The 24590-nt window shown below is 43.4% G+C and overlaps 1 protein-coding gene across 3 annotated transcripts in view; it reads left to right on the top strand.

The window, feature by feature from the left end:
• Positions 1–12165: 12165 nt before the first annotated feature.
• MSANTD3 (Myb/SANT DNA binding domain containing 3) overlaps positions 12166–24590 on the top strand; it is a 31244-nt gene continuing 18819 nt past the window's right edge. Inside the window, exons 1-2 of one of the 3 annotated variants that reach the window (XM_061163537.1) lie at positions 12166–12212; positions 12298–12365. Coding sequence is in view for 1 of the 3 variants with exons in the window: in XM_061163535.1 (XP_061019518.1) it covers positions 22184–22189 (6 nt within the window). In the remaining 2 variants the exon portion in view is untranslated. Of the gene's footprint in view, positions 12213–12297; positions 12366–19484; positions 19585–21328; positions 22190–24590 lie in introns of those variants that run through there. The other 2 variants (XM_061163536.1, XM_061163535.1) reach the window with 2 other exon arrangements.

The raw sequence follows: 24590 nt of genomic DNA, 5'->3' as shown, positions 1-24590 counted from the left end.
CCAGAGTTCTGCTTTGCACCAATTTAACTCAGAAGCATGAAGTCGATGGTGAAGCTCCATCTTTTCTTTAGAATCTGTCCAACAGCTGTCATAAGAGTCTGATCTTCAACAGCCCTGCTGTCTGTAATCAATCTGCTTTTGACTGGTTTCTGGCCCTGGGTGGTGGATGTTGCAAGCTTGCCTTTTTGCAGGGGCTATTCTTATCCTTTGCATTTGCTGGAGAAAATCCATTGGAGAACCTGCTTAATCTGTGTTCTGAAGTGGCTTTCTGAAGGAGCCTGTCCCTTCTTCAGGTTTAACTGTCGCAATTTGCTTCTTTGGGACTCTGCTGATATCTTTTGCTGCCCAGGTTACTCATCCCTCAGGCCTTGTAGGCCCTCTATTCTGCCTACAAGGCAGTCCTAGTTTGAACCTCCTATAAGTCTCTCTCCTATCAGTGGGAACAAGCTTATTGCTCAGATTCTTATATTAGGGTTGCTGTCTCAAGATCTCCTGCTGCCTGCTGGGTGCTCCCTCCACTGGAAGTCATGTTACGGAATGTCTGGTAATTGGACACATCTCCACTGGGCAAGTTCTGGGAAGAGGAAAGAGATTCCTGAGAAGCCAAGATGTTTGCAGCAAAGAGCATATCTGAGTGATAGTCCTTGAGAAGCGTGTCAGTGGCACAGTCTTGAAGGAGCACACCACTTTCACAGTGTGCCCTTGGAGCTGCTAACTCTTGGAACTCAAGCTTATGAAACTGTTCATTGGTGTGTAGATCTTCTGGATTCTAACTTTGTGTTTGAGGAGGGATTTTTATTGGACCTTGGAGATTATGATCTCCTCATATCAATATTCAGAGAAGGAAATGGCATGCCACTCCAGTACTCTTGCCTGGAAAATCCCATGGATGGAGGAGCCTGGTAGGTTGCAAACCATGGTGTCGCTAAGAGTCGGAAACAACTGAGAGACTTCACTTTCACTTTTCACTTTCATGCATTGGAGAAGGAAATGGCAACCCTTTCAGTGTTCTTGCCTGGAGAATCCCAGGGACGGGGGAGCCTGGTGGGCTGCCGTCTATGGGGTCGCACAGAGTTGGACACGACGGAGCGACTTAACAGCAGCAGCATATCAATATTAATGATTTGGGATTTAATAAGTACTCTAGGTTCAAAATTACCTTACCATGCAGGGCCTGCTCCACAGACAGTCAAGGAGGTCCATGACTGTCATGCTAGAGCAAGATGCTGGGGAGGCTTGCTACCCAGCTTCCCTCTGTGGCTCATTCTTGGCTGTTTCTGGACTTTGACTAGGCTCCAAGTTGCATTTGTCCACTCCCACCACAGGCTCACTGTGCCAGTTCTGCCAACAAAATTGTCTGTGGGAGCCTGAGAGGTGGCTGGTCGTCCTGTCCAGTCAGAGGAACCTCTGAGGGCGTTATGGATGCCCCCAGGCGGGGGTCCTTCCAGAGCCCCCTTGGTTTCCTCACTTGCCTGTGAGCAGGCAGGAAGGGGACTTTCCAGAGGGAGATCAGTGTTGTTATCACTTTCTCTCCCAGATGGCGCTGAGGAGGTTTTCCCAAGCCCTAGGTTACCTTTTTTGAGTGGTCCCCAGAGTCACGTGTGGCCTTCAAGCTAGATCCTGGAAGGGGCATGGGGTGAGCCCTTGTTAACTTAGAGCGAAGTATGAACTCGAGGACCTTAAGAAGTAGGTCCCACCTGCCCCTCACCTGAAACTGAAAGCTTATGATGAATGGTGCCGGTATTCCTGGTCTCTGAAGGAGAAAATTTCAAAACTAAAATTTCACAAAAATTTCAGTCTTGACTGAAACACAGTCTCAGTCACTCAGCGTTTTGTGTAACAAAGTTTTATTAGAGTGAAAAGGGTAGAGAAAGCCTCCAGCAAAAGGGGGTAGGAGAGTACCCACCGTCACTAGTTTTTAAGCAGGTTGTTATATATGAGAAGTATATAATGCTCTGCTTTAAAAAAAAAAAAACAACTCTGGTGTTGGTGAAGACTCTTGAGAGTCCCTTGGACTGCAAGAGATCCAACCAGTCTATCCTAAAGGAAATCAGTCCTGAATGTTCATTGGAAGGACTGATGTTGAAGCTGAAACTCCAATACTTTGGCCACCTGATGCGAAGAACAGACACAGGAAAAGACCCTGATGCTGGGAAAGACTGAAGGTGGGAAGAGAAGGGGACGACAGAGGATGAGATGGTTGAATGGCACCACTGACTCGATGGACATGAGTTTGAGTAAGCTCCAGGAATTGGTTATGGACAGGGAAGCCTGGCGTGCTGCAGTCCATGAGGTCGCAGAGTCGGACACAACTGAACTATATACTTCTTAACTGACTGCTGAAAATAGATAAAAAGAACATTTCGAGGTTGTAAGAGTTCCACCAGACCCTTTCCCAAGTCATACATCCTGAGATAACTTCAGTACAAGATTAGCCAGAAGGAAGGAGTTCTGGAGCACCGTGTTTCTGGGCAAGATAAATTGTTGTTGACAAACAGGCTCCCAGACAAGATTTGTTACAATTATAATCATTGTCAGGGAACGTTTAACAGTAGGACTCCTGTGTGCTGTTTTCCGTCTCTCATGAGCCCTCTGTTCCTTATCGGTTCCTGGTAACTGTGGGCCGAGTGGAACGAGAGGAACGAGTGTAGCGGCATGCTGCTCCCAGGACTGAGGTCATGAGATGGAATGCATGCATGGATTTCCTTCATTAGCTTTTCCATACGGTGAAAGTGATTATTTACAACCCTCTTTCTTTTGATATGAATTGTCTCCTGGCTTTATGACCCCTATTACTTCTTATTTCCCTGGTAACTTGTAAGTCTGGTCTTTTGATCTTTATCTTTGCTGAAGAAGTTACCTTTTTTTGTAAAACAGTATATATACGCAAACAGAGTTCAATAAAGCACCCTTGCTCCATCAGAGACTTGGGTCCCCATGTCGTTCTTTCTCTCTTTCACCCTCTGGCTAATTCTCTGGAGCGATGAAGCCTGCCGAGCTCACTTTCCTGCCTGGACTTTCAAGACCTCTTCGAGAGGATGCTCTGTGCCTACGTGAGTGGTACAAGCCCTGTCCTAGGGCTTTATTGGTTCTCTGCATAACCCAGGGAATACTAGCCTCTTTTTCTCTTTTGCTTTCTTATCGTGGACTCTGGACTACCAGGTTCCGGTCCATTAAAGGACCGCAACAAATCATTAACGTAGAGTCTAAGAAAAGCATACCCGTGAGTAAGATATATTGTGCTTTGTAATCATTGGTTCTGGACCTAAAGAAGGCCAGGTCTCAAAGGAGATATATTGTTGCAATACCAGTACAGGGCTTAAAAGAAACATGTCCTACCTGACTAAGGCAAAAGATTGGATAAAGGAATGTTTGCTGCCTCCTCCTTTAAGGGCCTTGGGCTAACTGCCCAAGGTTTAGCTCTCTTATTCTCCTCTTTTTCTTTTAGGAGAATATTGTTGCTGATGGGAAAGGGGTGAAGAAATCTGTCTTTAACTGCTTCATGTTGGTGAGGGGCACTGGCCCTAAGTAGCTGAAGCAACATATTCTTCTTACTCTTTTATTTAGTGTTTCTGATCCAGGGGCCCCAAGTAATAGCTAGAGGAGGCAGTAGAAAATTGTAGAAGAATGAACAATCATTTGCAACTTAAATTCCTCAAGTTGCTTAGATACAAAATTCATTAGACAATTAAGGATACAAGGTGCAAACAGTAAGAATAACTACTAGAGTAGTTTTCCACTAGGCTAGGCCCACAGACTACACATTCCCAAGAGTCTGTGGATTTGGGGAAACTACAGTTCCCAAATCAAGACTGGATCTATGACCAGAGTGGAACATCAGGGGAGTCCATCTTGAAGAGTGACCAGAATCTCTACATCACTGTTACTTTGGGAAGCCATTGTATCCTTTAGGAAGAACAAACTAGACAAGTAGATTAAAAAGGCAGAAACCAAAAATCAGTAAAAGAATTATTATAGTCAGCAGTCCAAGCAAGAATAAGAATCAGGTTACATTTGGGAGTAAATTTGATCTTGGTCTAGACAGAGTCAACACTTGGGTTGCCCTGTCTGTGAGAATGGAGACATTTGGTGTGGTCATATACATTTTGAATGTAGGTATAGCAAACCCAGTTCTCAGAAGTAGTCGAAAGAGTGACAGCTTGAACTTTAACAGACAAAATAAATCTCATCATTTCTTTTTAAGCGAATGTGTATCTAACCCAAAGTAGATAGGTGCTTTATGTAGACTTATAGCCAGGCAGCCAGTTGTCTAAGTTTGTCCAAGTATGCTTTAGCCTCTTACTGTGGTATTAACATATAAGCCATTGTAGTTGTCACTGTTAACAATTTTAGTGTTTTTCTAGGTATGAGAAGATGCAAGAATTGGGGCTCAAGAAAATTTTTACCTGAAAATATCGAACTATCTGAAGGCCTGTTTTGTCCATTTTTCCAAGAACACAGGGTGAATGCCTAATTTCTGATTTCCACCCTGAACTCCTTTCAGGGGATGTTAAAGTTCAACAGCTATAATGTCCATGATTTAATCTTTGTAGAGGAAGTTGGCAAGTGCCAGTTTCCAGTCAGCAGGGCCCCATTATGGCCATGAGTTTGACCATCGTTTGGGGCATTTCATGACCATCTTGTCCCATGGTGCTGGGAAGGCTGATTCCCAGGTCTGTCAGAGATTTCACAGATTGGCCACTCTGTGCTGCTACTGGACTAGGCCTTGTGAATAGCAAAAGTCTCTGGATCACACCCGTCTTACTAGCCTCTTGGTCCAGGAAAACATTTCCTCTTGTTGTTTCTTCTAATATAGAGAGTCACACTGCTACAATTATGGATTTCATATGGAACTGTATTCCATCATTATATCAGTGGCTCAGTCACACAATTGATAATGTAAGGGACAACAATTTTTGAAACAGGCAATGTAGAAAACAATATAGTTAGCACTAATAGTAAAATCATAAGTAAGAACTTAAGTAAAGAACTTCCATTAGGTATATCCCAGTGATATCTCCAAGTCATCTGACTTAGTTTGTTACATGACTATAGCCTGCTGTTAATCTCCTGGTTGCAGATCTTGAAGGATCTGATCTTTATTCAAAGATTGGATTAGAGATAAGATAGGCTTTAGAGATAAGCTTTAGAAACAAACTCAGAGTGTCCTTTTCAATAACTTAATTAAACCTCTTAGCAATATAACATAGCCACAAGGAACTATTTCAGAAATGAGTCTTAGTAAATACAGATCTTAATTAACAAAACTAGAACTTAGTATTCAGTGAAACATAATATTTTTCTACAATTATTCCCATTTTTATTATATATAGTCAAAACTAATTTTCTTTCTAAAATAAGTTTGGTCCATTGACTACAGATGCCATAGGACTGACATCAATTTTTATTGAGGTGGATTTTTCTTTTAGAGGTCTCCAGTATACTTTGAGATTTCTGTATATGTTGGGAGACAGTCTTTTTATTTACCTGATAAATCTGTTCAGAACCCAGTGTCTCCAATTTCTGGAAGGACAAGACAGAGAGAAAAAAGTTATAATTTTACCCACAGGTGTAAATTACTAAGTGGCTTTAAACCATCAGTAACTTGAGGAGAAGAGCCTCTTTATATCTGAAAACAAAGATTAGAAGCCAGCAGTATGTCAGACAAAGAGTCATGAAAACTGTAATGCTTGTATGGTTTGTCCAGTAAAGTGGGTGCCTTGATCACTGAGGATTGTAGAAAACATGTCTTAATCATTTTTTCTCCATTGTGAGACACTAACCCTGCAGCCAGGAAAAGCCTTATCCTATCAAATAAAAGTGAGGTTTGTCAGGGAGCCAGGAAAAGCCAAGCATCCATATTGGATTTCCCAGCGCCCCAACTGCTTGGTTTACAGCCATTGTTTATCCATTTTAAAGTCCCTGATGAAGGGTTAATTTTGTAGAAGCAAAATGAGCTTTGTCTATGTGTGCCATAGTCTTCATAGAGCTTTGTGAAATAGTATTCATTCATTTTATCGAAGTAAGAAAAGATTTAAAAAACAAATATGAAGGCAAAGAAATCTACATAGTCCGTTATCAAAAGCCATTTTCCAAGAAAACTTTGTTCTTTTAATCAGGGAGAGAAAACCAAATTCCAGTTTGGTACCAGTTTACATTCACTGTGACACAATAGCTATCTACTTAATCAAAGTAACAATAAAAGATTTCAAAGGCAGTTTAACATGTTAAGAAACTTGTACCATGTACACGAACCTTTTTTACACTTGCCACAAAGCTTTTTTACACTTTCCGTATTCATCACTTTATTTGTACTTGTACCAGAATATTCAAGGCAGCTTTATTCATAATAACCCAAACTGGAAATAACTCCACTGTCTATTGACAGAAGAATGGAGAAAGAAATTGTGGTATATTCATACAGTTGAATCCTACAGCAACATAAAGGAAGGAACAATTGATATACATAACAGCACACATTCCATTTATAGGAAGTTCAAGAACAGACAAAAGCAAGTTAAGAAATCAGAATAGTGGTTGTGTTGTGCCATGGCAGGGAGTCAGGGGAGGGAGGGTTCAGGGCATAGAAAAACATGGAATTTTCTGAGGTGAAGGACTACAGACCGAAAGAAAATTGCACAATGTGAGAGCTGTGAGCTAAGTTTCATTTAGGGTCTTATTGAAGACTATAACCCGAGTGAGAGCCTTTCAGTAGCTCTGAGAAACTGCTCTGAAGAGATAGCTGGGGAAACTAACATATATGATTTTTGTCTGGGGAATACATGCAGTCAAGTATACTATGTATCTTGGTAACAGATTACTGCTAGTCATCAAGAACGGATGTATTGAGTTAATGATTTTGGTGCTTTTCAATGTATGGAAAGTTGTAAGAAACTTCATTCACTAAGATTCTTCCTGAGACACATCTAACTGTGTAAGACCCTGCTTGTCCAAAGCACAGAGCATCCTGCTATCATTTTAATTTCTTCTGTCTGAAGCACAGAGTGCTTCATCCTGTTATCACCTTAATTTCCTCTGAAGTAGAATGTACTGTCAGTCAACAACTGCAGCAAGTTAATCTTTGCAGAACTGGGTGAAATGCAATGCTCTCTGTCTTTCTTTTTTTACAAGTCTTTGCTTTATATTGATCTAGACATTGGTTGCACAAGTGTATCTGTCACAATTCAATAAGCTTTACACTTAAATCTGTTCATTTTTTCATATATAAAGTATATATTACCAAAGTACTGTTAGGATAAAGAGTTGGAAAAAAAGGTGACAATACACATTTGTGTGATTTCTTTTTTTTTTTTCCAATTATCATCTTTTTAAATCTTAAAAAGAAATTTTTTTGGCCACAGGGCATGTGGGATCTTAGGGCCCTGACCAGGGATTGAACTTGTGCCCCTGCATTGGAAGCACAGAGTGTTAACCACTGGACTGTCAGGAAGTCCCATCTGTGTGATTTCTGAAGATGAGTGAAAGACTTGTTGATGATCTCTAAAAGTTGATGGCATTCATTCTTTTTTAAAGTTAATTTTCTTCTGAAACTTTCTGATGTCATTTTATTGTGTTCTATCACTAGCACTTATTTTACCAGATTAGTTCCATTTCCAGAACCAAAATAGAACTGAGACAAGGAGAGAGAAGAAAAAATTGTACATGGTATACTATGATCAAGATAGAAATAGACATAATTACTTAACAAGAAGCCTGTAATAGTATTAACTAAGTTGTGGGTAGTGACAAATACAGGAAAAGAAGTATTTCTCTGGAGGGAAGGAAGGATGTCTTGGAGGAAGTCTTTGGAGGAGAGGGTGAGCTGAGAGCACTAATTAGCAGTACATGGCCTCAACGAAGTCACTTGAGCCCTCTGAGGATGATTCCATATTAAACATTTTCTTATATGCTAAATGATAGGATTGAACTGAGCTCAGAGCATCAGGCTATAATATTAAAGTACAGTATAATGATTAATATCCTGAGTCATTCAAAAAACCTACTTTCTATTCTCTGTATTTAGTTTCATAAGGCAGAGAGGTATGTAAAACATGATTTGTAATAAGAAGCTATTTTGACATATTGAATGCCTTCTCTGTGCCAACTAATAGGCACATATGCTAGGCAATATACTTTCATTGTCTTATTTAACTTTCACTTTAATTGATTAATTACTTTTATAACTTGTATTGGATCAAGAAAAAAATGTTTTAAAATAACATATATATATATTTCATCATCATGGTAATGTAGCACTATTGCAGACAACTGAGGAAAAAAATAGAAAAATCATAAAGAAAAAATAACCCTGTCACTCTGAAAGGAGTTATTACCATTCTGACAACACATATGTTGACTCTTTTATACACACACATTTGTTTTAGTTTATTTTCTTTGGTTTTATAAAACTGAGATCAAATTCAGTATATTCCTTTGTATCCTGTTTCTATTTTTCAAAAATATGATTTTTCAGTAACCAATAGCAATCCATTTTGTAAATACAATAGATTAGATAATCCCTTATTTTTGGCCAGAAGAAGGGTTTTAACACCAATAATGTAAATTTTAGTTATCTAAAAAATCCCTAGGGGCAATGTCTCTATCAGGGTCCTCAGGGGAAACAGAGGACACACTTGGAGACAGTAATTTGAGGAGTGTTTAACACGAGATCTGTTTACAAAAGAGTGGGCAGAGATTACAGAAGCCACAAGTAATAATGGAGTATGTGACCACATTGCTGATGGTACCTATGGGCCTGAAGTTGGGACAGGAGGAAGGAGGGGCAATTACAGGAACCTGGAAATCAAGAAAGTTGGCAGAAACTCCTGCCTGACAGAAACCTAGTAAGTACTTGGTTGAGGAAGCAGCTAGTCTTCAGGGACCCGAAAGGAGGAAGCAGGGGGATAAAAGCCAAGACACCCCACCTGATTCTGAGCTCCTGCCTATGCACCCCACTCATACTGTTCTCCCCAGTCAGAAGCCATGGGGCCAAGGAGACTTTGGTGTGGTCTGCACAGGTTGGCTCCCTTGGGTATTATGCATAGCAAAGAAAAGCGAAGAGTACATCCAGAAGAGCAAATGGAATTCCAAGCACATACACTTTCTTGCTTACTTGCCAGAATTTATCTCTGTGATGACCTGCGCTGGGAATCTGAGAAATTTTCTCTTGAGAAGTGATGTTGAATCTGAGATCTAAAGGATGTGCAGTTGTTTAGAATGTGATGAGTTCAAAGAAGACATTCTAATGGTCCAAGTGAAAAGATGCTCAACACCACTAAGCATCAGGGAAATGAAAATCAAAACCACAGTGAGATATCACCTCACACAGGTTCTGTTCAGTTCAGTTCAGTCACTCAGCTGTGTCCGACTCTTTGCAACCCTATGAATCGCAGCACGCCAGCCCTCCTTGTCCATCACCGACTCCCGGAGTTTACTCAAACTCATGTCCAAGGAGTTGGTGATGCCATCCAGTCATCTCATCCTCTGTCGTCCCCTTCTCCTCCTGCCCCCATCCCTCCCAGCATCAGGGTCTTTTCTGATGAGTCAACTCTTCACATGAGGTGGCCAAAGTATTGGAGTTTCAGCTTCAGCATCAGTCCTTCCAATGAACACCCAGGACTGATCTCCTTTAGGATGGACTGGTTGGATCTCCTTGCAGTTCAAGGGACTCTCAAGAGTCTTCTCCAACACCACAGTTCAAAAGCATCAATTCTTCGGCACTCAGCTTTCTTTATAGTCCAAATCTCACATCCTTACATGACCACTGGAAAAACCATAGCCTTGACTAGACAGACCTTTGTTGGCAAAGTAATGTCTCTGCTTTTTAATATGCTATCTAGGTTGGTCATAACTTTCCTTTCAAGGAGTAAGCGTCTTTTAATTTCATGGCTGCAATCACCATCTGCAGTGATTTTGGAGCCCATAAAAATAAAGTCTGTCAATGTTTCCACTGTTTCCCATCACACAGGTTAAGATGGCTATAATAAAAAAGACAAGAGATTACAAACATTGGTGTGAATGTGGAAGCATGTTGACTATAGCTAATAATATGGTATTATATACTTGAAAATTACGAGACAGTACATCACAAGCATTCTTACGTGAAAAAAAGAGTTGTGTGAGGTGATGAATGTATTAATTATCTTCACCTTGGTAATTATTCTAATCATTTGATAAATAGATCAAATCTCATTTTACCCTTTAAGTATATACAACTATATTGTCAATTTTTCCTCAGTAATATTGGGAAAAGTGTGACTAACAAGTAATGTTGCAAGTAAGGAAAAGAACATTCTAAGCAGAGAGAATAGGATGTGCAAAGTCCCTTGAGGTGAGAACACATTCAAAGAACTGAAAGAAGGCAGTGTGTGAAATAGACAAAGGAGAGAATAGAATCAGAGTGAGTACAGATTTTGGCAGGGCATTGTAAGTCCTGCTAAGGATTTTGGTTTTTATCCTTAAAGCGAAGGTAAGTCATTGGTAGGTATTAGGCATCCAATGACAGATTAGATTTTGTTTCTCAAGAAAATTACTCTGGGAAGAATGGATTAACAGGAAGGGAAAAATGAAATGGATGTGGTTATACCAGGGATTCAGATGAATGCTTAAACTAAGGTAGTGGGCAGATATGGTGAGACAAAGAAAAGTTTGAGAAATTTTAGGGACGTGAAACTGACAAGACTTATTGAGATATATATATATATATATATATATCCCACATATATATATATGGGATATAGCAGTTTGGAGGCGATGGCAGTGTCAAGGAGTGTACTAGATCACTTGCTTGTAAGATGGAATTAGGAGAAAAGCTTTTTGGAACTGGGAAGTTATAAAATTAATAATAATTAATCAAAAAGTAAAAAAGGAGGAGAAGGGCTGACTGTTTTTTAGTGAATTAAAGACTGTAGATTCCGGAAATAAAGGAAGATGCTTTAGAAGCTGAACACTGAGAGCAGAAACCATTTCTAAAATTTAGCATTTGTTAAACAATTATTAGAGGAAGCTGGAAGGCAGGGAAAGGAAAGCCTGAGAGGGAGGGCAGAGGAATGACATGAGACAGACCTTGAGAAAAGAAGAACTTATGCAAAAATAGCACAATTTGTTCCAGATTCAAGAAATGACTCAACTTTGGAGAAAACAGGAATGCAATAAAATAGTTATCACAAAAATACAAATAAGCAAGCAAACAAAATTACATTCATTATTTATTTCGTTTCCTTCTAGTAAACAGCGCAGCCTCCTGTTTCCACCTCTTTATTTCTTTTATTCCACTCTCCGCCCCTCTCTTTCTTGAAACATCGTGAGCTCCCTGAGAGAGGGCCCACACTTCTCAAGTATTTTGAACACTGGTTCTATCATTATCTAGCCCCCCTTTGGACCACAGTGAGGATTAACCAGCATGAGGATTAATCGTCTGCCTTCTACAGACCCATCCTTAGCTATTCATTCCTCTTTTGAGTGCCTCCTTTCCTCGTCTGTATCATGCTGCAGCGTTCTAACCCCGCTAGAGCGTAAGCTTCTGGAAAGCAGAATTGACAGGACCCTGACATAAGGGCGGATGGGGTCAGTACAAGTGACTGGGAGAAGAGAAGAGCATGGACCAAGTCTAGAGACAAGCGGGATCTATTTCTCAGGTAGGTGCAGATCTGAACCCTTGACTTGGGCCTGCTTTTCCTCCCGCAGTACGGGAGTTCTGTGTTGGGGGTTAGGGGGTGAGGCTCAAGGAACCCCGCTCCCGCACGTTCCCAAGTATCTATTCAAGCTCGGGAGCCCTGTGGGCACATCTTCATGCTAAGTAGATACCCGCACTCAGTAGCCACTAATACATATTTCTGGAATAAATAGATGGCTGGATGAAATACTTGTGCAATGGAAACTTCTTGTGGCAACTCCCGAGCGAGTAGAATCCTTATAATCCCCGCCATTCATTCCGCAAGTCCTGGGCTCGCGTGTCTCCGCCAGTTACATGGAAGCCCTGCCCACCTCTGGGCGCGGCCCCGCTCGGCGCGCTCCCTCGGCTCGGGTCCGTAGCTCTCGGGGACGCGCGGAGCAGTGGGCAAGCTCCCGGCCACAGTGCGCTTGCGCAGAAGGTGCAACGGTCCGGGGAGGGGTGGAGCCTGAGGAGCTTAGCCTGAGGTGATAAGGGAAATACGGAAAAGATCCGGATGGAGGTCAGGTCTGGCTCCGCCGGGAGAGAGGAGATGGGCCAGGTTAGTGGGTGTTTGCAGGGTACACAAAGACAATTTGTTGGTCAGTTCACATTTTTACTGATTTTGCCTTTTTTTTCCAATTAAGCTCGGTGTTCAAGAGCTGATGCTTTGGAGGTCCCAGTGTTCTGACACCTCGTGCCTACGTGGCTTTGGGTAAGTTACCTGCCCGAGCTTCTGTGTCTGCCTCTGTAAAGTGGACCTGGTAATAGTTGTGGGCTTCACAGGATTTTTGTGAAGATGACATCAGACAGTGTGTGTAAAGTATTTGGCACAATGTCAGAAACGCCCAATAAGTGATAAGTGCTATTACTATCATCAATGTTAGTATCATTAAGTATCATCGTAATGTGTTTTTTTGTGTGCCAGAATCTTTTGTATGCAGTTTTTATGCTGGTAATCTTTGGAAAATATCAGAGAACCGTAGAAGTAAAAGGAAATTAGAGATTGGAAAATACTCTGCTTTTAGAAAGGAGAAAAAAGTAGATCTTGAAAAATGGACTCTAATAATCTTGAATTTTACTGAGCACCAATACAAACCCAGGATGGATCGTATCAAAGGTAGTTTGTGAGGAGAATTTCCTGGCAGTGCGGTGGTTAGGACGCCACGCTTTCACTGCTGAGGCTATAGGTTTGATTCCTTATGGGGGAACTAAGATCCCACAAGTCAAGCAGTACTGCCTAAAAAAAAAAGTAGTTTGTGAGCCTTTAGAAAAGGAACTGGTACTCACTATGAAGCAGTCTGCACTTTCTCAGAACAAATAAATCAAGCCAGATTAACTTTTTTGAATGAAGAGTAAACTGATAGCTCAGTGGAAAAACTTTCTTTCCTTTAGTCGTTTACCTCAGCCTGAGATGCTGCCCCATATTAAGAGCCTTTCTTGTCAGAGTCGCTTTCATTTCTGACATAAATCTTACAGAAATAATTTTTTGAGCTAAATGGGTAATATGTGAATACCTTTATGATGTAAAAAATTCAAAAACTAAAAATGAAGGGAAAGTCCCCTTCTGAATTCTTTTTCCACCTCCACTCATCAATTTAGCGTTCATTTTGCTCTGACACTTAAAAATCGATCTATACACTGATTTGTAGCAGTTAGGACTTTATTCTGCCAACTGAATAACCAGCAAAAGAAAGCAGATTTTTAGTCTCATTTGAAAGGAAACCCAAGGGCAGGTAGTGTAGAGCCAGCAGACTCTGTCTTGGTTTCACCATCCACACGTTTGTACTTATGGTCACAAGGTGATTGCTGCTTCTCTAAAACTGAGTCCATATATTGGACAGGAAAGGACAAAAGCTATCTTGTGAAGTTTTATATTTTAATTCAGGAAAGAAAGCCGACTGGAACATCTGCCTACAACTCATTGGCCAGACTGTATCACGTGACCCTTCTATCAACAAGGGAGTCTGGAGCCCTTGGTGGTCACGGGGTTACGACTCCATGCTTCCACTATAGGGAGCATGGGGTTCCATCCCTGGTGGGGAAACTAAGATCCCTGAATGCTGAGTGGCCAAAAGAGAAAAAAAAGTAAGACAAGGGAATCTAGGGAAATATTAATAATTTACTTTTTAAGCATCTAAAATATAGACTCCTGAGAGTCCTTTGGACAGCAAGGAGATCAAACCAGTCAGTCCTAAAGGAAATCAACCCTGAATATTCATTGGAAGGACTGATGCTGAAGCTCCAACACGTTGGCCACCTGATGTAAACAGCCAACTCATTGGAAAAGACCCTCATGCTGGGAAAGATTGGGGGCAGGAGGAGAAGGGGATGACAGAGGATGAGATGATTGGACATCATCACCGACTCAATGGATTTGAGTTTGAGCAAACTCTGGAGATAGTGAAAGACAGGGAAACCTGATGTGCTGCAATCCAAGGGGTTGCAAAGAATCGGACACGACTTAGCGATTGAACAACAACAAAGTACAGAATGACATAGTTAAAGTGAGGGGTGAATATCTTTGGGCTAAACAAGTTTTCAGTGCCTGCTGCAGAAATATAGAGGTTGGTTTTACTTTTCTGAAAATAAATTCACACTATATATTTTTGGCAACTTGCTAATTTTCCTTGGCAGTATGAACGAATTAATACTTTCCAAGGTGGCCTGTATGAAATTTCCTTGACTCCTTTAGCTGCTGCATAATACCCTTTTTTCATTATTCTAAGGCATACTCTTTCATTCATGTTATTATCACTAAAATTGGTATGCATCTTACACTTGCTATCATCTAGGCAGTAGTAGTGATATAATTGTCATTGCCTGCTGGATATGCTTCAAAGCTTGCAGAAAGGATGTTAGCAGCCTGGAATATTAATGATTCTGACTCTACATATGACTCAGAAGGTTCCGACTCCAAGAAGAAGATTTATATATGTTTTAATCAATTTATTTGATGAATACTTTTAATGTATGCATGAGGGTGACATGGAATTAAAAATTCATGTCTTAAGTTTCATGTGGTTTTTTGAATAAATATAAAATAAAAATTATAAGTGTTAAGAAAACTTTTTTGTCATGGTTTAATTAGGAGCACTTTTTTCTTTTTTAATGATGCATAAAATAATGGTGTTTATCATTCATGATGTCCTGAAGTCAGTGAAATATGATTTTCTACACTGTGGCTATTCCATAGTTTAATCATTTTTGTATCAATAGATGTTAAGTTTTCACTTTTTTTTACAGTAGTGCTTCCGTAAACTCTTTTTCATTCCTCCTTTTCCATATGTGCAAATAGTATTTCTCTTGATTCCTAGAAACACATTTTTAAAAATTCTGAAGCCACTGACCCTCCAATCTATTGTTGTTGTTCAGGTGCTGAATCATGTCCAACTATTCATGACCCCATAGCGTGCAGCACACCAGGCTTTCCTGTCCTTCACTATCTCCCACAGTTTGCTCAAACTGATGTCCACTGAGTCAGCAATGCCATCCAACCATCTCATCCTCTGTTGCCCCCTTCTCTTCATACCCTCAATCTTTCCCAGCATCAGGGTCTTTTCCAATGAGTTGGCTCTTTACATCAGGTGACCAAAGTATGGGAGCTTCAGCTTCAGCATCAGTCCTTCCAATGAATATTCTGGGTTGATTTCCTTTAGGATTGACTGTTTTGATCTCCTTGTTGTCCAAGGGACTCTCAAGAGTCTTCTCCCGCACCACAATTCGAAAGCATTAATTCTTCAGTGCTCAGCCTTCTTTATGGTCCAGTTCTCACATCTGTACATGACTCCAGGAAAAACTATAGCTTTGACTAAATGGACATTTGTCAGTAAAGTGATGTGTCTGGTTTCTCATACGTTGTCTAGGTTTGTCATAGCTTTTCTTCCAAGCAGCAATCATCTTTTAATTTCATGGTTGCAGTCATCATCTGCAGTGATTTTGGAGCCCCAGAATAAAGTCTGCCACTGTTTCCACTTTTTCCCCATCTGTTGGCTATGAAGTGATGGGACTGGATGCCATGATCTTCATTTTTTGAATGTTGAGTTTTAAGCCACTCTCCTCCTTCACCTTCATCAAGAGGCTCTTTAGTTTCTCTTTGCTTTCTGCCATTAGGGTGGTGTCATCTGCGTATCTGAGGTTGTTGATATTTTTCCCGGCAATCTGGATTTCAGTTTGTGATTCATCCAGCTGGGCATGTCACATGATGTACTCTGCATGTAAGTTAAATAAGCAGGATGACAATATACAGCCTTGATGTACTCCTTGCCCAATTTTGAACCAGTCTGTTGTCCCATGTCCAGTTCTAACTGTATGCTTCTTGACTGGTATACACGTTTCTCAGGAGGCAGGCAGGTAAGGTGAGCTGATGTTCCCATCTCTTGAAGAATTCTCCACAGTTTGTTGTGAACCACATAGTCAAAGGCTTTCCTGTAGTCAATGAAGCAGAAGTAGATGTTTTTCTGGAATTCTCTAGCTTTTCTATGATCCAACTGATGTTGGATCTCTAGTTCCTCTGCCTTTTCTAAATCCAGCTTGTACATCTGGAAGCTCTTGGTTTGAACATTCTTTAGCCTTGTCTTTCTTTGGGATTTGAATGAAAACTGACCTTTTCCAGTCCTGTGGCCACTGCTGAGTTTTCCAAATTTGTTGGCATATTGAGTGGAGCACTTTAACAGCGTCATCTTTTAGGATTTGAAATAGTTCAGCTGGAATTCCATCACCTGCACTAGTTTTGTTTATAGTAATGCTTCTTAAGGCCCACTTGACTTCACATTCCAGGATGTCTGGTTCTACTTGAGTGATCACACCATTGGGTTATCCAGGTTATTAAGACCTTTTTTGGTCTAGTTCTGTGTGTCCTTGCCACCTCTTCTTAATCTGTTCTGCTGCAGAGTACATCATGTGACATGCCCAGCTGGATGAATCACAAACTGAAATCCAGATTGCTGAGAAAAATATCAACAACCTCAGATACGCAGATGACACCACCCTAATGGCAGAAAGCAGAGAGGAACTAAAGAGACTCTTGATGAAGGTGAAGGAGGAGAGTGGCTTAAAATTCAACATTCAAAAAATGAAGATCATGGCATCCAGTCCCATCACTTCATAGCCAATAGATGGGGAAAAAGTGGAAACAGTGGCAGACTTTATTCTCTGGGGCTCCAAAATCACTGCAGATGATGACTGCAACCATGAAATTAAAAGATGATTGCTGCTTGGAAGAAAAGCTATGACAAACCTAGACAACGTATGAGAAACCAGACACATCACTTTACTGACAAATGTCCATTTAGTCAAAGCTATGGTTTTTCCTGGAGTCATGTACAGATGTGAGAACTGGACCATAAAGAAGGCTGAGCACTGAAGAATTAATGCTTTCGAATTGTGGTGCTGGAGAAGACTCTTGAGAGTCCCTTGGACAACAAGGAGATCAAAACAGTCAATCCTAAAGGAAATCAACCCAGAATATTCATTGGAAGGACTGATGCTGAAGCTGAAGCTCCCATACTTTGGTCACCTGATGTAAAGAGCCAACTCATTGGAAAAGACCCTGATGCTGGGAAAGATTGAGGGTATGAAGAGAAGGGGGCAACAGAGGATGAGATGGTTGGATGGCATTGCTGACTCAATGGACATCAATTTGAGCAAACTGTGGGAGATAGTGAAGGACAGGGAAGCCTGGCGTGCTGCAACCCATGGGGTCTCAAAGAACTGGACACAACTTTGTGACTCATCAATGACAAAATTTTCCAGGGAAGTCTCAATTTAAAAAATCTTGGTACATTATTGTCATTCAGTTCAGTTCAGTTGCTCAGTCGTGTCCGACTCTTTGCCACCCCATGAACCACAGCACTCCAGGCCTCCCTGTCCATCACCAACTCCTGGAGTTTACCCAAACCCATGTCCATTGTGTCGGTGATGCCATCCAACCATCTCATCCTCTGTCGTCCCCTTCTCCTTCTGCCTATTGTCATTAGCTATCAACATACTTCAGAAGTTCTGAGATTTCAGTATCTGAACTATACTGTACTGCCTTGAGTTCCAGTGAGGCAGATGTCACACAGTTTGTTTCCAGATAGCATCTCCATGGGGATGGTCTTAGTTTTTAAGTTCTCTGGACAATTTCAGATCTACTTGGATTATTGTTAAACCTGACAGATTATTGTTAAAGTAATGAACAGGGAGCAGTATACCTCTACATTATAGTAAGGGTCTTTATTTTTATTAGTGTTTCTGACCCCAGAAGTGTTTGGGTGTTTCTTTGCAGTCAAAAGACCTGGCTCAGCCTCTCACTCTCTGAGCAAGGTGACTCTGTGGGTCATGGGAACTAGGAGGGTGGGGATAGCCTCACATATATCCAAGGAATTAAAAAAAAAAAAGCAAGTGTTGGTGAGGTAATGGCAAATTTGGAACCCTCATTCATTGCATATATTGCTGGTGGGAACATAAAATCATTCATTTAGCCACTATGGGAAATTTTTTGGCAGTTCCTCATAGAGTTAAACAGAATTACCATATAACCCAGCAATCCCATTCCCAGGTATATACCCCAAAGAACTGAAAACATTGACAAATACATTTATATAGGCTCATTCAGAGCAGCACTATTCACAGAGGGTGGAAATAACACAAATATCCCTCAATAGATACATGTATAAACACATTGTGGTATACATACAATAGAATATTATTTAGCCATAAAAAGAAATGAAGTGTAGGACACACACTGCAAGGAGGGTGAATCTGGAAAACATCATGCTAAGCGAAAGAAGCCAGGCACAAAAGACTACCTGTTATATGATTCCATTGATATGGAATGTCCAGAATAGCCAAATTTAGAGAGAAAAAATAAATTAGTGGTTACTCCGAGTTGAGGAGACCAAGGGATAGGGAGTGACTGCTTAATGTGTAGGGAGGGGGTTCCCTTTTGGGGTGATGAATCTGTTTCAGAACGAGATAGAGATGGTGTGGTTGCTTTACACTGCATTGTCATAAATGCCACTGGATTGTTGACTTGAAAGTTATTTTTATGTTATGTGTATTTCACTCTAATAAGACGACAAGACAAAGTTAAATCCTCTCTACCCTTCCGAGCTTGGAATTTTCCCAGCGGATACAAGGCAAAAGAGACAGCTAGCCCCCATCCTTGCCGGGGCACGAATAAAAGGTGCCTTGTCCCACAGTTGCAATTGTGTATTCATTCGTTCATGCATAAATTCCCACTTACTCAGCACAGCGTCTGAACCAGGTTTGGGCTGCAGAGGGAACAGTCTCTGCCCCGGGAGCGCACAGCCTAGGGGGAGACACATCCCGCAAATTAAAAAAATAAAGCAAAACTCCGTGATGAACCCAGCAAAGGAGGGTTGGCTACTTAAGTAGCAGGGTGTTCCGAAAGAAAAGGGGGCCTTTGTCAGACAGGGGGCATGGACTGAGCCGATTCCTGTCCATGGCCGCCAAGTCCCTGGCGACAAACGCATTCTTTTGTTGTTCATGGAAATGAAACAGTTTTTCAGGCCCTTCAGGAGCTCGTCCGCCAAGGTGGGAAGACGGAACTCAATAAGCACAAGGATGTCGGGCACGAGGGAGAGGGGTGGATAGGCGGGAGACCCCCTGCGCCCCGCCCCGAAGCTCGGGGGAGGTCGGCGACCGCGTCTTGGGGAGGTGGGGACTGCGCGGGGCCGCGCTCCCGCCCTCCTCGGCGCCTGCGGAGCCGCAGGCGGCGGGCGGCCCGCGAGGGGGCGGCGGCTCCCGGGCTTTGTGGCCGCTGCGCGCGCGGCGGGGCCTGGCCGGCCGGGGGCGCGCCGCCGCCGCCCGGCGCTCCGGAGCCCGCGGCCCTCCCGGCCGCCCAGCCTGCGAGAGGAGTCGAGGCCGCCCGCGCTCGCATCTCGCCGGCCCCTCCCCCGATCGCCGCGGCCGCTGCGCCGCCGCTGCAGGTAGGAGGCTCCCCGGGCGGGCGGGTCGCAGCGGGGATGGGGCACCGGCCAGGCGTGCGGGGGCCGGGGGCCGGTAGGGCGCGCTTCCGGCCCAGGCGCCACGACCCATGCCCCGCAGGCCCGACGGCCACCTCCGCGCGCCGCGATGGGACTCGGTGAGTGGGGCCGGCCTGCGGCGTACAAAGCCCCAGGGCGCGGACCTCGGGGAGATTCAGCGACGTACCCGGGGTCTGGGGACTCTGGACTCCGAGGGCAGAGGAGCGGTTTGGGGGGTGAGGGAGAAACCTTCAGTGCCGGCGGCTCCCCATCCCAGTGTCCCCACAGTATGCCGGGCTCTGTGCTCGCGCTTTTGCACGCTTGTCTTCTTTAAGACCCCTTGTGTCCCTTACAGAGGTGTGAGGGGAGGGGCCCCTCATTCAGGGGCCGAGCGCCGAGCATCACAGCGGTGCCCGCCTGACCTTGGGAAAGCGCCTTTACTCCGAGCCCTGGCTGCAGCTCCTGTAAATGAGGGTGGGTTGGGGGGAGGGATGGTGGCGGAGAGTGCTTGGTGTAATGCCTACCCGCAGGTGCTATTGTGAGAGATGAGGTACGCAAATGATCATACATATTGAGCACTTTCTACATACCAGGCCTGGGTACCAAACAGTTGGCATGAGTTATCTAATTAAATCATCATGCTGGCGCTGTGATGTAGCTACTGTAAATTGCACTAGTAATCTTTATTTAGGAGTAGGAAATAGAGAATTTAGCCTCCCTATTCTGATTAAGGAAATTGGGTGTTTCTTAGGCATGGTCACATTTAAGTTTACAGATGTCCCTGCAATGTCAGGAGAGCAGTTGTGGGATATATTTATTGCACATTTAAAACCGGCAGGTAGGATAATATCAGGGCCAGGGGTGTGCATTTCAGCGTCAGATAAGTCAGTTGTGTTACCAAGGAAATTGTTGAGTATTAATTCAAAAACATAGTTCCAGAGTTAGGACTGAGGGCTGCTCTGGGAGTTTGGGGCCAGAGAGACAAGGGGCAGACTAGGAGGAAACGGAGGATTCTGAAGCCCTGGGTGGAGAGAGGGACCTGTGACCACCACCCCAGCAGCTTTCTGGACCAAGATTTCATCCTGCCCTTAGAGACAAGGCATCCTATCAGGAAGGAGGGGAGGGGTGGGGGAAGGATCCAGGGGCAAGATCAGTGGATTGTCTCTTCTTACTCCCAGGCCACCCCAAAAGTATTCAGATGGGTTGAGAACCGGATGACAGGGCCTCCTAAAGCACCATGGTCCCTTCTCATGATTTTTTAAATTCTTTTAATATGTTTGAGGAGATTGGGATGCTCACCAACTCTAAAGATTGGTAAGATGCTTAAAATACAAAGATCTAATTGATGTAATGAAGGAATGTGTTTGAATACAGCTCCCTTGGTTGGATAAGAAGTGGGCCTGAGGAGATTATTTGGGGGTTTAGTTTAGAATGAGGAGAACTGAAAAGATTCTGGACCCTGAAGAAAAAAGAGAAAGGCAGGAAGGCCCAGGCGCTGTACCCTGGGGCAGGGGGTAGAAGGAGCACTGAGACCCCCAGAATACCATGTGCAGAATACCCAGCCAGCCCCCTGGTGCTCGAGTACCCAGAAGGTACCCCTCTTCTCCCAGCTTGTGACTGCATCTTCCTTGAGTGTTGTGGAAGGTCAGGGCTCGACTCAGGCTGACTTTTCTCCTGAGTGAGCAGGAAAAGCTTTTTGGAGAAGGGTTGCTTGAAAACCGGTCTTGAAGGACAGGGTGTTTGGGCGCATGGTGATGGTGAAGGTAGGAGCCCTGTGCCTAGTAAAAAGAGCAGATGCTTTGGAGAGACAGATAGTGGGAGGTTTGAGTTCTAGGTCTGCCATTTCTCAGCCATGTAATTTTTTGCAAGGATTAAATAATGGTTTTTCAAGTGCCAGGTAGGGAGCTCAGTAAGCGCTAGGACCTTTTCCCCTGTCCACAGTGACATTTGTTTAACTCTTGTCTCCTGAGCACCAGTCTTATGCTGAGTCATATGCTTCATGCTGAGGATCCAGAGATGAGTCAGAAATTATGTATTTCCCTTAGGAATTTCCCAGCCTAGTGAAGGAGATGGACACAATGAGCAAATTAAAGAAAATAAGGGAAGTGCAATTATCTACAGCTGGTAGTGAGCTCACAGGAGAGTAACTCATTCATTCTGGATAGAACATTCAGGGCTAACTACCTCTTTAACAAGATATAACAAGATGAGATGTTATCATAGAGGTTTTGAATGCAACACCAACTCTTAATTTCTATCTTTTTTTTGCCTTTGTCTTGTCTTTGCCCTGATAGTCTCTCTCTTAAAAAAAAACACACACACACAACCTAGTTGCAGTGTGTACATAGTTGTTAAGCTGCCTCAAGCTCATTTTAGGAGGAAGCTATTATAAATAAAATCAACATAATAGCCTGGCTGTTAGTTAAGGAAGGCTTCACAAAAAATTTCATGAGAGTTGGACCTTGAGGGATGAAGATAAGCCCTTGGTGGACTTTGGGGTAAAGGATTCCAGCCAAAGGAAGCCCCATGTCCAGAGGCATGCGAACACAACAAGTTCAAGGGCATGAAGGTGAGTTTGGTCTGGCTGGGTTGAAACATACAGGGAAAGGGTGTTGTGGGGGCAGTGTAATCGGGGCCAGATCTGGAAAAGCCTTGGAATGCCTTGTGAGCAGTTTGGACTTTATCACCAGAGGTCTACATGCAGGACTATGGCATCATCACTGTGTTTTAGGAAGAGTCCTTGAGGGGCCGGAAGTTTGGGAGGTCATTTTGGGAGACTAGGGCTGACCGTGGACACAGGCAGTGAGGATGGGAGCAGAGAAAAGAGATTCAGAGGTAAAATGTGAAGTGGGTCTTGATGAGTGGATCCATGGGATTGAAGAGCATACTGAGGTGGCTGAAATCATCAGAAATCGGAGGTTTGGGAATGAATAATTCATTCGCTTTGGGAGATTTCTGAGGTATCCATGATGGACAACTAGATGGAGGTGGCCAGGAGACAACTGGAAATGTATGTAGTGTTGAGGGGAGAGGATGGGGCTGGAGAGAGGTTCTTCCTGACATCCCTACTTTCTTGAGATCAAACGCCAAGAATCAGCTATGTGCTTAAGATACAAATAAAATACAGTTCCAAGCCACAAGAGTTCATACTTGGATAGGGGACCCCCTGAGGCTATGGATAGACTAGTACAGAGTAATTCTGAGGCTGAAGGAAAAGGTAAATACGTGGGACCCCGGGCCCTGCGACTTGAGAGCTGTTGTTGCTGAAGTGGTGAGTGTTGCTGAAGAGGAGATTGTCCTCAGATGAGAAGCAGGCCGGACCGGGAACACCTACGTAAGGGGACTTGCATTTTGTAAAAGCACTTTCTGTGGAGGGTACTTGAGTAATGATCCCAAGGGAATTTCAGGGAGACTGGGACAGTGTGGGGAGATGGTTTGGGATGGAGCTGAGGGGAGAGGAGGGGAGGGGTCAGGACCTTTAAGAACTTTCCCCTGGTTGGCAGAGGGAACTGTGAGGGGGCTGGGAGATGGGAGGTAGGAGCCCCTTGCCTTAAACACAAGGCTGGTTCTGCTCACGATCACACTTAGACACAGATGGTAAAAATAAACACTTCCCGGTTACTTGGCCACCTGGAGTGGGTGGTGAAGGAGAAGAGGAGGGAGAGCACCAGAGGAAGCAAGTTTAGTGCTGGGTATAGACTGGAAAATCTTCTAAAGAAAGAAGGCAGAGAGGGCATCCTGAGTAGACAGGTCTGAACACGTGAGAGCAGGTACATGGCAAAGTGTGCACGGGAACAGGAGTGTCTGATGATTCTTAACCTCTGTGACAGATGGAGGAGGAAATGGCAACCCACTCCAGTATTCATGCCTGGGATATCCCATGGGCAGAGGAGCCTGGCAGTTTGGAGTCTATGGGGTCGTAGAGAGTCAGACATGACTGAGTGACTGAGCTTGCACTGCGTCGGATGAAATCAGGAAGGCATCATAGTTCTAGCTAGGCTTTTAAAAATTTGACATGCAGGGACTTCCCTGGTGGTACAATGGATAAAGATCCCCCTGCCGGTGTAGGGGACACAGGTTCGATCCCTGGTCCGGGAAGATCCCACATGCTGTGGGCAACTAAAGCCAGTGAGCCACAACTCCTGAGCCTGTGCTCTAGAGCCCGTGAGCTGCAACTGATGAGCCATAGCTACTGAATCTAGCGTGCTCTAGGGCCTGAGAGCCACAGCTAGTGAGAACCTGTGCTGCAGCTGCTGAAGCCCATGAGCCTAGAGCCCATCCTCTGCAACAAGAGAAGCCACTGCAATGAGAAGCCTACACACCGCAACTAGACAGTAGGCCCTGCTCACTCCAACTAGAGAACGCCTTCACGCAGCAACAAAGACCCAGTGCAACCAAAAATAAATAAATACATTTTAAAAATTAGGCATGCAGTACAAGAGTATGATTTTTGTTATGATAAATCCTTGATAAAAGGAGAAATTTAACATAGTGGGACATCTAGATATAATTAGGTAAAGAAAGTACAAATGGCGAGCAGGTTAGTTTCAGCATATATTTCCCCTATATTTATTTCCCTGCTGTATACCAAGTGCTCTTCAAGGAGCTTGGGCTGCAGTAGTGAGGGAGGGGTCCATCACTTGCTTTAGACATTTCACTTAGAAATAACCTACAGAGTTAAACCTGGGCTCACCTCCCCTAAAGTGCTGAGTTTATTCTATTGCAGTGTTCTCTTTCTTTGGCTAGTAGCCCCACTAGCCTCCTAAATAATCAGAAAATGCCATCTATGCATCTTTGGCAAAGGACCATGAAAGTCAGGTTGCAGAAAAACCATTGTAACAGCATTGTTAGTGTGGGCTACAGCACTGGATGGGGCTTCAGAGAACACGCATGGTAGTTTTATAATTTAGGGATGAGGAATCAACAGGAGGAAAGCGGACTTGCCTGATGGCACAGAGTGAGTGTCAGAG

The sequence above is a fragment of the Dama dama genome, chromosome 16 (assembly GCF_033118175.1).
Source record: "Dama dama isolate Ldn47 chromosome 16, ASM3311817v1, whole genome shotgun sequence".
In the NCBI taxonomy this organism is placed as follows: domain Eukaryota; kingdom Metazoa; phylum Chordata; class Mammalia; order Artiodactyla; family Cervidae; genus Dama; species Dama dama.
The sequence above is the reverse complement of the archived record's forward strand: the minus strand, read 5'-3'. Positions and strand labels throughout refer to the sequence as shown.